Below are 12,520 nucleotides of genomic sequence, written 5' to 3' on the forward strand. Positions count from 1 at the left end.
GCTGTGTTGGGTCACTGTCCTGTTAAAAAACAAATGATAGTCCCACTAAGCACAAACAAGATGGGATGGCGTATTGCTGCAGAATGCGGAGGTAGTCATGCTGGTTAAGTGTGCCTTGAATTTTAAATTAATCACTGACAGTGTCACAAGCAAAGCACCATCACACCTCCTCCTCCATGCTTCACGGTGTGAACCACACATGTGGAGATCCTACGTTCACCTACTCTGCGTCTCACAAACACACGGCGGTTGGAACCAAAAATCTCAAATTTAGACTCATGAGACCAAAGGACAGATTTCCACCGGTCTAATGTCCAAATCTGTCCAATGTCCATTGCTCATGTTTCTTGGCCCAAGCAAGTCTCTTATTGGTGTCCTTTAGTAGTGATTTCATTGCAGCAATTTGACCATGAAGGCCTGATTCAAGCAGTCTCCTCTGAACAGTTGATGTTGAGATGTGTCTGTTACTTGAACTCTGTGAAGCATTTATGAACATGTCCTCTGCAGCAGGGGTAACTTTGGGTCTTCCATTCCTGTGGCAGTCCTCATGAGAGCCAGTTTCATCATAGCGCTTGATGGTTTTGAGAATGCCAAGAGTGTGCAAAGCTGTCGTCAGGTCAAAGGTTGGCTACTTTAAAGAATTTTAAATATAAAATATATTTAGATTTGTTTAACACTTTTTTGGTTACTACATGATTTAATATGTGTTATTTTATAGTTTTTATGTCTTCACTATTATTTTACAATGTAGAAAATCGTAAAAATCAAGAAAAACCCTTGAATGAGTAGGCGTCCAAACTTTTGACTGGTACTGTATACACAGTATATTATATATTAGTGTTGGTCTCACCTTGAGCCAATATGTCAGACTGAACATCTCCATCGTAGTTCTTGCAGGCCCAGACGAAGGCTCCGGAGGACTTGAGGACTTGTGCCACCATGTCATCAATGAGGCGGTGCTCGTACCAGATCTTCAGCCTGTCAAACTCTGGCTTGTAGTTCCTGTAGAGAACACAGGGGAGCTTTTAAAGTAGGCCTAGATTAACTGTTAACACTGGGGAAGAATCAGCAAGGAATGATACTGTCTACCTTGGCAAGCCACTTTGGCATGTCAAAAACTTTATATGGTTTTTATGTGATCTTTTTTATGGTGAATAGACTGTGGCCTCTATTCAATCTGTATCATGGAATTTCAGCATGGTACAGAATGATAAGAAAATGGCGCCAATTGTGCTATTTTGTGTGTTTTTTCGCATTGTTTGTAACTTATTTTGTACATAATGCTGATGCTACCGTCTCTTATGGCCGAAAAGAGCTTCTGGATATCAGAACAGTGATTACTCACCTCAAACTTTCTTTAATGAGTCTGACGTGAAGGACATAATGTTGCTCCCAGACAAGGCCAAAATCCCTTTTATTCACACGAAGAAAGGAAGGAAATAACATGGGTGCAGATCAGGGTGCCTTGTGAGAATTCGTCGGCTACTGGGTAACCCGCCTCTACCATCCGTTCTATTGGCCATCGTGCAATCACTGGAGAATAAACTGGATGAGCTCCGTTCGAGACTAATGGGACATTAACATTGTTGTATCTTATGTTTCACTGAGTCATGGCTGAACGACGACAACGATAATATAAAGTTGGCTGGGTTTTCCGTACATCGGCAGGACAGAACAGCTATGTCAGGTAAGACAAGGGGTGGGTGTGTGTCTATTTGTCAATAACAGCTGGTGCGCGATGTCTAACATTAAGGTAGTCTCAAGGTATTTCTCACCTGAGGTAGAGTACCTAATGATAAGCTGTAGACCACACTATCTACCAAGAGAGTTTTCATCTATATTTTTCGCAGTTGTCTATTTACCACCACAAACCGATGATGGCACTAAGACTGCACTCAACGAGCTGTAAGGCCATAAGCAATGAAGAAAATGCTCATCCAGAAGCCGCGCTCCTAGTGGCCGGTGACTTTAATGCAGGCAAACTTAAATATGTTTACCTCATTTCTACCAGCATGTCACATGTTTAACCAGAGGGAAAAAACTCTACACCACCTTTACTCCACACACAGAGACATGTACAAAGCTCTCCCTCACGCTCCATTTGGCAAATCTGACCATAATTCTATCCCCCTAATTCCTGCTTACAAGCAAAAGCTAAAGCAGGAAGTACCAGTGACTTGCTCAATACGGAAGTGCTCAGATGAAGGGGATGCTACGTTACAGGACTGTTTTGCTAGCACAAACTGGAATATGTTCCATGATTCATCCAATGGAATTTAGCAGTATATCAAATCAGTCACCAGCTTCATCAACAAGTGCATCGACGACGTCATGCGTCCATATCCCAACCAGAAGCCATGGATTAGAGGCAACATCCGCACCGAGCTAAAGGCTAGAGCTGCCGCATTCAAGGAGCGGGACACTAATCTGAATGCTTATAAGAAATCCCGCTATGCCCTCAGACGAACCATCAAACAGGCAAAGCGTCAATACAGGACTAAGATTGAATCCTACTCCACCAGCTCTGATGCTCGTTGGTTGTGGCAGGGCTTGCAAGCTATTACAGACTACAAAGGGAAACCCAGCCACGAACTGCCAAGTGACGCCTTCCAGATGGGCTAAATGCTTTTCATGCTCGCTTCGAGGCAAGCAACACTGAAGCATGCATGAGAGCATCAGCTGTTTCAGATGACTGTGTGATCAGCCGACGTGAGCAAAACCTTTAAAACAGGTCAACATTCACAAGGTAGCGGGGTCAGATGGATTACCAGGACGTGTACTCAGAGTATGTGCGGACTAACTGGCAAGTGTCTTCACTGACATTTCCAACCTCTCCCTGACCAAGTCTGTAGCACCTACATGTTTCAAGCAGACCACCATAGTCCCTGTGGCCAAGAAAGCAAAGGTAACCTGCTTAAATGACTACTGCTGCTCTGTAGCATTCATGTCGGTAGCCATGAAGTACTTTGAAAGGCTGGTCATGGCTAACATCACCTCCATCATCCCGGAAACGCTAGACCCACTCCAATTCACATATCGCCCCAACAGATGATGCAATCTCAATCGCACTCAACACTGCCCTTTACCACCTGGACACAAGGAACACCTATGTGAGAATGCTGTTCATTGACGAAAGCTCAACGCTCAACACCATAGCGCCCACAAAGCTCACCAATAAGCTAAGGACCCTGGGACTAAACACCTCCCTCTGCAACTGGATCCTGGACTTCCTGATGGCCCGCCCCCAGGTGGTAAGGGTAGGCAACAACACATATGCCACGTTGATCCTCAACACAGTGGCCCCTCAGGGGTGCGTGCTTAGTCCCCTCCTTAGTCCGGTTCACAAATGACTGCGTGGCAAGCACGACTCCAACACCATCATTAAGTTTGCTGATGACACAACGGTGGTAGGCCTGATCACCGACAACAATGAGACAGTCGGTCAGAGGCCGTCAGAGACCTGGCTGTGTGTTGCCAAGACAAAAACCTCTCCCTCAACGTGATCAAGACAAAGGAGATTATCTACAGGAAAAGGAGGACCCAGCACGCCCCCATTCACATCGACGGGGCTGTAGTGGAACAGGTTGAGAGCTTCAAGTTCCTTGGCGTCCACATCACCAACAAACTATCATGGTCCAAACACTCAAAGACAGTCGTGAAGAGGGCACGACAATGCCTTTTCCCCCTCAGGAGCTTGAAAAGATTTGGCATGGGTCTCCAGATCTTCAAAAAGTTCAGCTGCACCATCGAGAGCATCCTGACCAGTTACATCACTACCTGGTATGGCATCACTACCTGGTATGGCAACTGCTCGGCATCCGACCGTAAGGTCCTACAGAGGGTAGTGCGTCCGGCCCAGTACATCACTGGGGCCAAGCTTCATGCTATCCAGGGCCTCCATATTAGACCGTGTCAGACGAAGGCCTAAAAATGTGTCAAAGACTACAGTAACCCAAGTCATAGACTGTTCTCTCTGCTACCGCACTGTCATGGTCCACCTGTCACCAGAGGGTGTTAGAGACTATCCTAGAGACATTGACAACACTCAGGTGTGTCCAATTTACCCATTATGATTTCCCTGTTAAACGAAGTGATTTCTGTTGTCCTTTGCAGAAGCTTGAATTCTTTACCGTGTGTGTTCGTTTCCTGGGTGAGTTTTTGAGACTATCTGTTTGTTGTTTTTTCAAGTATACTGTGATCCTGTGGCCACCGTTTCTCAGTAAAGTATTATGTTTATCCTGAACCACTGATTCCTCGTCTGGACTCTTCTCTGCACCTGTCTCCAACCTTATCATATTACAGCAAGCTTCTGCCAAAACATTGACCCAGCAGAGATCACCCAGATCAAGAATGTTGTTACCCACCTGGACTCCATCCCCTTCCTGATTACCTCCCCTATATCTGTCACTCCCTTTGGTTCTTTCCCCAGGCGTTATTGTTTCTGTTCCTTTGTTTTATGTCTGTACGCTACTCGTGTTTCTTGTTTTGTTCCATGTTCTATTAAATTCACTCTCTGTACTTCCTGATTATTAGCATACACGTTACACAGCCACCATCCTGCAGCTCCATACTTGGGGCGGCAGGGTAGCCTAGTGGTTAGAGCGGTAACCCGGAAGGTTGCAAGTTCAAATCCAAGCTGACAATGAACTGGCTTGCCTAGTTAAATAAAGGTCAAATTAAAAAATTAATATTAGGGGGGACAAAATGGCGCCGTAGAGAGAACACGGTGTATCAGCGAGCTCTCGTTGCATTCGTAAATTTATATTCTTACATTAATCTCCTAGCTTGAAAAAGTGGTAGAATTGGCTAAATAAGTTACCATATAATGAGTCTTGATGACTATTTCGCAAAAATCTCCGACAACATGCCCAATAGAACTACTAAGAAGTCGACCAAAACCACCACCCCTGTGGATGTGCATGAGGAGCTAGCTAACGTTAGCGAAGCTAACACCATTGCGGATCCAGGCACAATGGACCTGATGATTCAAAAGATGACTGATAACATTACTAAAGTGATCGATGCTAAGATAAGAACGGTCTTGGAAGCAATAGCAGGCCATTCAGCTGAAATACAGAGCGTTGTGAAACGTGTTGTTGAGGCGGAAGGAAGAATTGCTGCAGTGGAAACTTCAACTACATCTATGGACGCTAAGATAAAAGCACTTGAGAAACAGGTGCGCGAAATGGCGGAGCACATTGACGACTTGGATAATCGAGGACGCAGATGCAATATTCGTGTTGTGGGACTCCCGGAAAATTCTGAAGGGACACGTTCAGTAAAATTCTTTGAGGAATGGATCCCTGGCTACCTACAAATGGACACTAAGGCTGGTCGTGTGCAGTTGGACAGAGCCCATCGCTCTCAAGCACCGATACCCGGTCCCAATCAGCGCCCACGGCCAGTGGTTATAAAATTCCACAACTTCACCGACAAGCAGCGCGTCATGGATGCGGCTAGAAACATCGGCTCTGATGGTAGTCAACATAAAGGTCCAAAGGTCTCATTCTTCAATGATTATTCCACAGCGGTTGTACGAAGACGCAAAGCGTTTGATGAGGCGAAGGCTCGACTCAGGAGAATGAAGATGGACTACGCACTGTTGTACCCGGCCACATTGAAGATTATGGTCAACGGATCACCTAAAAAGCTCTACACACCTGAAGAGGCTGCTGCGTTTATTGACTCTCTCGGGTAAATAACTTTAAGCTGCACCTCCACAGCATTGAATAACTTTGTTTATTTTTGGTTGAATCTGATCATGAAACAGTGGTGTGAGTCCTCACGTACTCCGGCTCAGTAATATTCGTATCTTTATTATTTTTCTTGCTAAAGTAATAGCCGCTATAGCTCAGGCTGAGATATGTGTGAATCCATATTGGTGCCCAGGCTTGGTTTTAGGTGGAAGAGCCTCAATCTTCTTTCTTCTATTGATTTTCTTTTCCATATATATAAAGGATGAGGCTATTGAGCGGCAATGCAGACTTAAGAGTCTACATTGGAGAGTTGAAATCCCCTGCATGTTAGCTAGTGGGAAAACCCCCTTTTGGATCTTTACATGTTTAATTTTTGGGTTTAGTATAGTTCGAGTTCAGGGTTCATATTTTTTGTTTATGCTCAGTGAGATAGAGGAGAGTTCAACACATGGAAAAAGGTACCACCCCACTTTTACAGTAGGATCCAGTCTGGATATTGAATGGTCAAGATACAATGGCAGATAACAGACTGCGTGTATGTACGTGGAACATTAGAGGGAGCCATAACCCCATTAAAAGGAAGAAAGTACTGTCTTTTTTGAAAAAAGAAAATATTGATATTGCCCTGTTGCAAGAAACTAATTTGGATGATAAGGAGCACCTGAAATTACAACAAGGAGGGTTTGGTCAAGTGTTTTTCTCATCATTTACATCCAGAAGTAGAGGTGTAGCAATTCTGGTGAAAAAGATCTTACCACTTAAGGTCTTGAATTGTGTGAAAGATAAATTTGGTCGCTTTGTTATAATTAATGGTACTTTACAAGGGCAGAACATTTCCATAATGAATATTTACTTCCCCCCTGCTCACCCCCCTGATTTCCTCACTAAGGCATTTCTAGACTTTTCAGAATTAAACTCAGACACTGCAGTGGTTGGAGGAGATTTTAACTGCTTATTGAACCCCCTTATTGATACGTTTCCCAGTGGTATAGCTTCACTCTCTCCTCAAGCTAAGTCACTTAAAGTTATTTGTGATGATCTGGGGTATGCGGATGTCTGGAGAGCTTTTCATCCCTCCAACAGAGAGTTCACTTTTTTCTCTGCACCTCATGGATGTCAGACTAGAATAGATAATTTTTTTATGCCCAAGACGTCTTTGCAGTCTGTTTTTATCCACTAGGATAGGAAGCATAGTCATATCTGATCATGCTGAGGTGATCCTGGACATAAAACTCAACGGGGAATTCAATCGGTCAAGACATTGGAGGTTGAACACAACCATTCTTAAAGACCATACATTCACATCATATTTTATAACAGAGTTTAAAGCATTTTTCTCTATTAACTCTCAATCAACAGATAACCCCTCGCTCCTTTGGGAGACCTGTAAAGCGTATGCCAGGGGTCTGATTATGTCATACACAGCTACTAAGAGACGGAAAAAGCGGGAAAAGCAAAAAATGTTAGAGGGTGAATTAGGAACTAAAGAGAAGGACTACATTAAAACGCCCACTCCTGCCCTATTAAAGGAAATATCAGTCATTAGATCAACGTTAGACTCTCTCCTAACACAGGACGCTGAAAAGAAAATGAGATTTGTCAGGCAAAAGCTATATGAACATGGCGATAAGCCAGGAAATCACTTGGCATACCTAGCTAAAAAGAGAGCTGACTCTCAGTCAATTGCTACTATTACTGATTCTGATGGTAATCATTTATATGAAAATAAATTGATAGGTGACTCATTTAAGAAATTTTATACAAACCTTTATGCCTCAGAACTGCCAAAGGATGCACCCAAATTAATGGAGAACTTCTTTTGTAAGATTGAGCTCCCTACTATCTCCGAAGAGCAGAGGTCCCTCCTTAATTCCCCTATTACCAAGGAAGAGATAATGTTCTCAATTAAGAATCTGCAAAATGGTAAGGCCCCAGGACCAGACGGGTTTTGTAGTGAGTTCTATATAGAGTTCCATGGCCTGATCCTTGAGCCATTGCGTGATATGTTTAACCACTCATTTTCAAATGACCAACTCCCTCAAACGCTGAGAGAAGCCAACATTTCACTTATTCTCAAAAAGGGAAAATGTCCAGAGTCTTGTTCCTCGTACAGACCAATTTCCCTTACAGACCAAATGTCTGTAAGTCTGTTTTATGATACTTTAAGGTCCTTTTCTGCTGTCAACACACAGAGGGTGAAACAAGTGTGGGAGAAAGAATTGTCTGTTAGCATTGACGAAGAGATGTGGGAGGACATTTGGAGATATGCAAAAACAATATCTACATGTAAGAGCAATCCATTTAAGAATAATACACAGATTGCATATATCCCCAAATCGCAGACATGCTTTTAGCCCCACTTCCTCTTCCCCTCAGTGTCTTAAATGCAAAACTGATAAAGGCACCCTAACACATTGTTTATGGTCATGTACCAAAATACAAAGATACTGGTCTGGTGTTCTGCAAGAAATTGAAAAGATCCTAGGGGTTGATCTGGAATTGGACCCAGTTTCTTTACTGTTAGGTCTCCCTAGGAGGCATGTTACTTCTGTCGGTAAAAGGAGGCTTTACAACATCCTTACCTTCGCAGCGAGGAAAAACATCCTTTTACAGTGGATTAGTGATAAGGTTCCTTCTATTAAAGATTGGCATAAGATACTATTTGAATGGGTGCCTCTGGAATATCTGACATGTACATTGCATTCTAAAACAGACCAGTTCTACAAAGTATGGGAACCTTATCTAAATTACCTAGAACCTGAGGTATCAGCTATTATGCTGCAAGGATTCTCTTAGAATGGCGGGGATCTATGTATTTCAGAACTACACTGTACGTTCCATGTGTGGAACCTAACCTCTTGGTTTAAACTGAGCTTTTTTGTTTAATTTCTGTTTGTAAGTTTGTTTAAAATGTATGTATTGAGAGACGCAATGATGGTGATGGGGTGAGAGAAGCACCGAGTGGGAAGAGGAAAATGGTGTACGTATGTATGGGTGTGTATATGTGTGTGTGCGTGCGTGTATGTATGCGTATATGCATGTAGATATGTGTAAGTGGGTGCTGTCTTTCTTGTTTTTGTTCTGTGTGCTTTGTCTCTGTTGTTGTCTCTTAATATGGGTGAACATTTTCCAATAAAAATACTGTTTAAAAAAATATATATATTAGCCTTCATTGCCGAGCTGTGACGAGTCTTCAACCACCCATTCAGCGGACAAGTAGCAGCCAGCCGACTGTTCAACTCCATCAAGGATGAACTGGCCTCTCGGGAACTGGAAGAGGACCTTGAGTCCCTGATAATTCTGGCAATCAGAATCGACAACTGCCTCCGAGAACACGTGAAACAGCGCCTTTTTGACACCACCCCATTATCCTGGTTTCCTGAGCACCCCAAACTCCCCGAACCCATTATTGAGGAGCCCATGCAGCTGGGACGCACATGTCTGAGCCCACAGGTGCATGTGTGAAGGCTTCTGCTTCTACTGCGGAGGTCTCGATTTTGATTTCAGCCTATCGCCCGGGATCCAAGAATCAGAAAGCAGACACCCTGTCCCGCCAACAGGATGTCCCTAACGAGGAGAGGGACTCCGAGCTCATCATCCCCAGCTCCCGCATTGTGGCCGCTGTGATATGGAGTATTGAGACCACGGTCCGACAAGCCCAGACCCGAGAACCTGACCCCGGTGGGGAACCCACTAACAGACTCTACATTCTGCAATCAGCCCGTTCTCAAGTACTACAATGGGGACAGTCCTCTAAATTACCTGGGCATCCAGGGGTTAATCGGACTCTGGAGTTCCTGAGGCAGAAATTCTGGTGGCTCAACATGATTGAGGTGAGATCCTTTGTTGTGCCCTGTTCCACCTGTGCCCAAAGCAAGTCCTTACGCCAGCAACCGGCTGGGTTGCTACAACCTCTGCCCATCCCCAGCGGGCCCTGGTCCCACCTGTCTGTAGACTTTATCAGAGGGTTACCTCCATCCCAAGGGCTTACCACTACCCTGGTGGTCGTTGATCGGTTCTCCAAGGCAGTCCATTTCATTGTCTTAGACAAGTTGCCTTCAGCGAAGAAGACCGTATTCCACGCATGTGACAACTACAATTTCTTTGATGATTATGATTGAAATTTAAAGGCAATGTTCCCGCGTTAGCAGAGACTGCAATCACGGTAAACACTGCAGATGTCGTCTCAATAGGAAATGACCTTTACATTTCCAGTGCTCTATCAGGCGATACAGATTGAATAGTTGTATATCTAGTTAGGTATAATATGGTGACTATCAGGCGATACAGATTGAATAGAGTTGTATGTCTAGTTATAAATACGGTGAATAGACTATATATCTAGTTATAAATATGGTGAATAGACTATATCTAGTTAATTATAAATATGGTGAATAGACTATATCTAGTTATAAATATGGTGAATAGACTTTATCTAGTTATAAATATGGTGAATAGACTATATCTAGTTATAAATATGGTGAATAAACTATATCTAGTTATAAATATGGTGAATAGACTATATCTAGTTATAAATATGAATAGACTATATCTAGTTATAAATATGGTGAATAGACTATATCTAGTTATAAATATGGTGAATAGACTATATCTAGTTATAAATATGGTGAATAGACTATATCTAGTTATAAATATGGTGAATAGACTATATCTAGTTATAAATATGGTGAATAGACTATATATATTATAAATATGGTGAATTACTATATCTAGTTATAAATATGACGAATAGACTATATCTAGTTATAAATATGGTGAATAGACTATATCTAGTTATAAATATGGTGAATAGACTATATCTAGTTATAAATATGGTGAATAGACTATATCTAGTTATAAATATGGTGAATAGACTATATCTAGTTATAAATATGGTGAATAGACTATACTAGTTATAAATATGGTGAATAGACTATATCTAGTTATAAATATGGTGAATAGACTATATCTAGTTATAAATATGGTGAATAGACTATATTAGTTTATAAATATGGTGAATAGACTATATCTAGTTATTATATAGTTATAAATATGGTGAATAGACTATATCTAGTTATAAATATGGTGAATAGACTATATCTAGTTATAAATATGGTGAATAGACTATATCTAGTTATAAATATGAATAGACTATATCTGTTATAAAATAGACTATATCTAGTTATAAATATGGTGAATAGACTATATCTAGTTATAAATATGGTGAATAGACTATATCTAGTTATAAATATGGTGAATAGACTATATATAGTTTATAAATATGGTGAATAGACTATATCTAGTTATAAATATGGTGAATAGACTATATCTAGTTTATAAATATGGTGAATAGACTATATGAATAGACTATATCTAGTTATAAATAGTGAATAGACTATATCTAGTTATAAATATGGTGAATAGACTATATCTAGTTATAAATATGGTGAATAGACTATATCTAGTTATAAATATGGTGAATAGACTATATCTAGTTATAAATATGGTGAATAGACTATATCTAGTTATAAATATGGTGAATAGACTATATCTAGTTATAAATATGGTGAATAGACTATATATATGTTTATAAATATGGTGAATAGACTATATATAGTTATAAATATGGTGTTATAAATATGGTGAGTAGATCTAGTTATAAATATGGTGAATACTATATCTAGTTATAAATATGGTGAATAGACTATATCTATATAAATATGGTGAATAGACTATATCTAGTTATAAATATGGTGAATAGACTATATCTAGTTATAAATATGGTGAATAGACTATATCTAGTTATAAATATGGTGAATAGACTATATCTAGTTATAAATATGGTGAATAGACTATACTAGTTATAAATATGGTGAATAGACTATATCTAGTTATAAATATGGTGAATAGACTATACTAGTTATATCTATAGACTATATCTAGTTATAAATATGGTGAATAGACTATATCTAGTTATAAATATGGTGAATAGACTATATATATGTTTATAAATATGGTGAACAGACTATATATAGTTATAAATATGGTGAATAGACTAGATCTAGTTATAAATATGGTGAATAGACTACATCTAGTTAATTATAGATACGTGAATAGACTAGATCTAGTTATAAATATGGTGAATAGACTATATCTAGTTATAAATATGCTGAATAGACTATATCTAGTTGTAAATATGGTGAATAGACTATATATATGGTTATACATATGGTGAACAGACTATATATAGTTATAAATATGGTGAATAGACTATATATAGTTATAAATATGGTGAATAGACTATATAAATATGGTGAATAGTTTATAAATATGGTGAATAGACTATATAAATAGTTATAAGTTATAAATATGGTGAATAGACTATATCTAGTTATAAATATGGTGAATAGACTATATAGAATATGGTGAATAGATATATCTAGTTATAAATATGGTGAATAGACTATAATAGTTATAAATATGGTGAATAGACTATATCTAGTTATAAATATGGTGAATAGACTATATCTAGTTATAAATATGGTGAATAGACTATATCTAGTTATATATCTAGTTATAAATATGGTGAATAGACTATATCTAGTTATAAATATGGTATATATAGTTATAAATATGGTGAATAGACTATATCTAGTTATAAATATGGTGAATAGACTATCTAGTTATAAATATGGTGAATAGACTATATATAGTTATAAATATGGTGAATAGACTATATCTAGTTATAAATATGGTGAATAGACTATATCTAGTTATAAATATGGTGATCTAGTTATAAATATGGTGAATAGACTATATCTAGT

At 39.7% G+C, this 12,520-nt stretch overlaps 1 protein-coding gene across 1 annotated transcript in view; it reads right to left on the bottom strand.

The window, feature by feature from the left end:
* Positions 1 to 12,520, bottom strand: part of LOC112240973 (isocitrate dehydrogenase [NADP], mitochondrial) — a 105,382-nt gene that overhangs the window by 62,556 nt on the left and 30,306 nt on the right. The window contains exon 5 of the mRNA XM_042317518.1: positions 851 to 1,002. Coding sequence (XP_042173452.1) covers positions 851 to 1,002 — 152 coding nt within the window. The remainder of the gene's footprint in view (positions 1 to 850; positions 1,003 to 12,520) is intronic.

The sequence above is a fragment of the Oncorhynchus tshawytscha genome, unplaced genomic scaffold, assembly GCF_018296145.1.
Source record: "Oncorhynchus tshawytscha isolate Ot180627B unplaced genomic scaffold, Otsh_v2.0 Un_scaffold_6196_pilon_pilon, whole genome shotgun sequence".
NCBI classification, from domain to species: domain Eukaryota; kingdom Metazoa; phylum Chordata; class Actinopteri; order Salmoniformes; family Salmonidae; genus Oncorhynchus; species Oncorhynchus tshawytscha.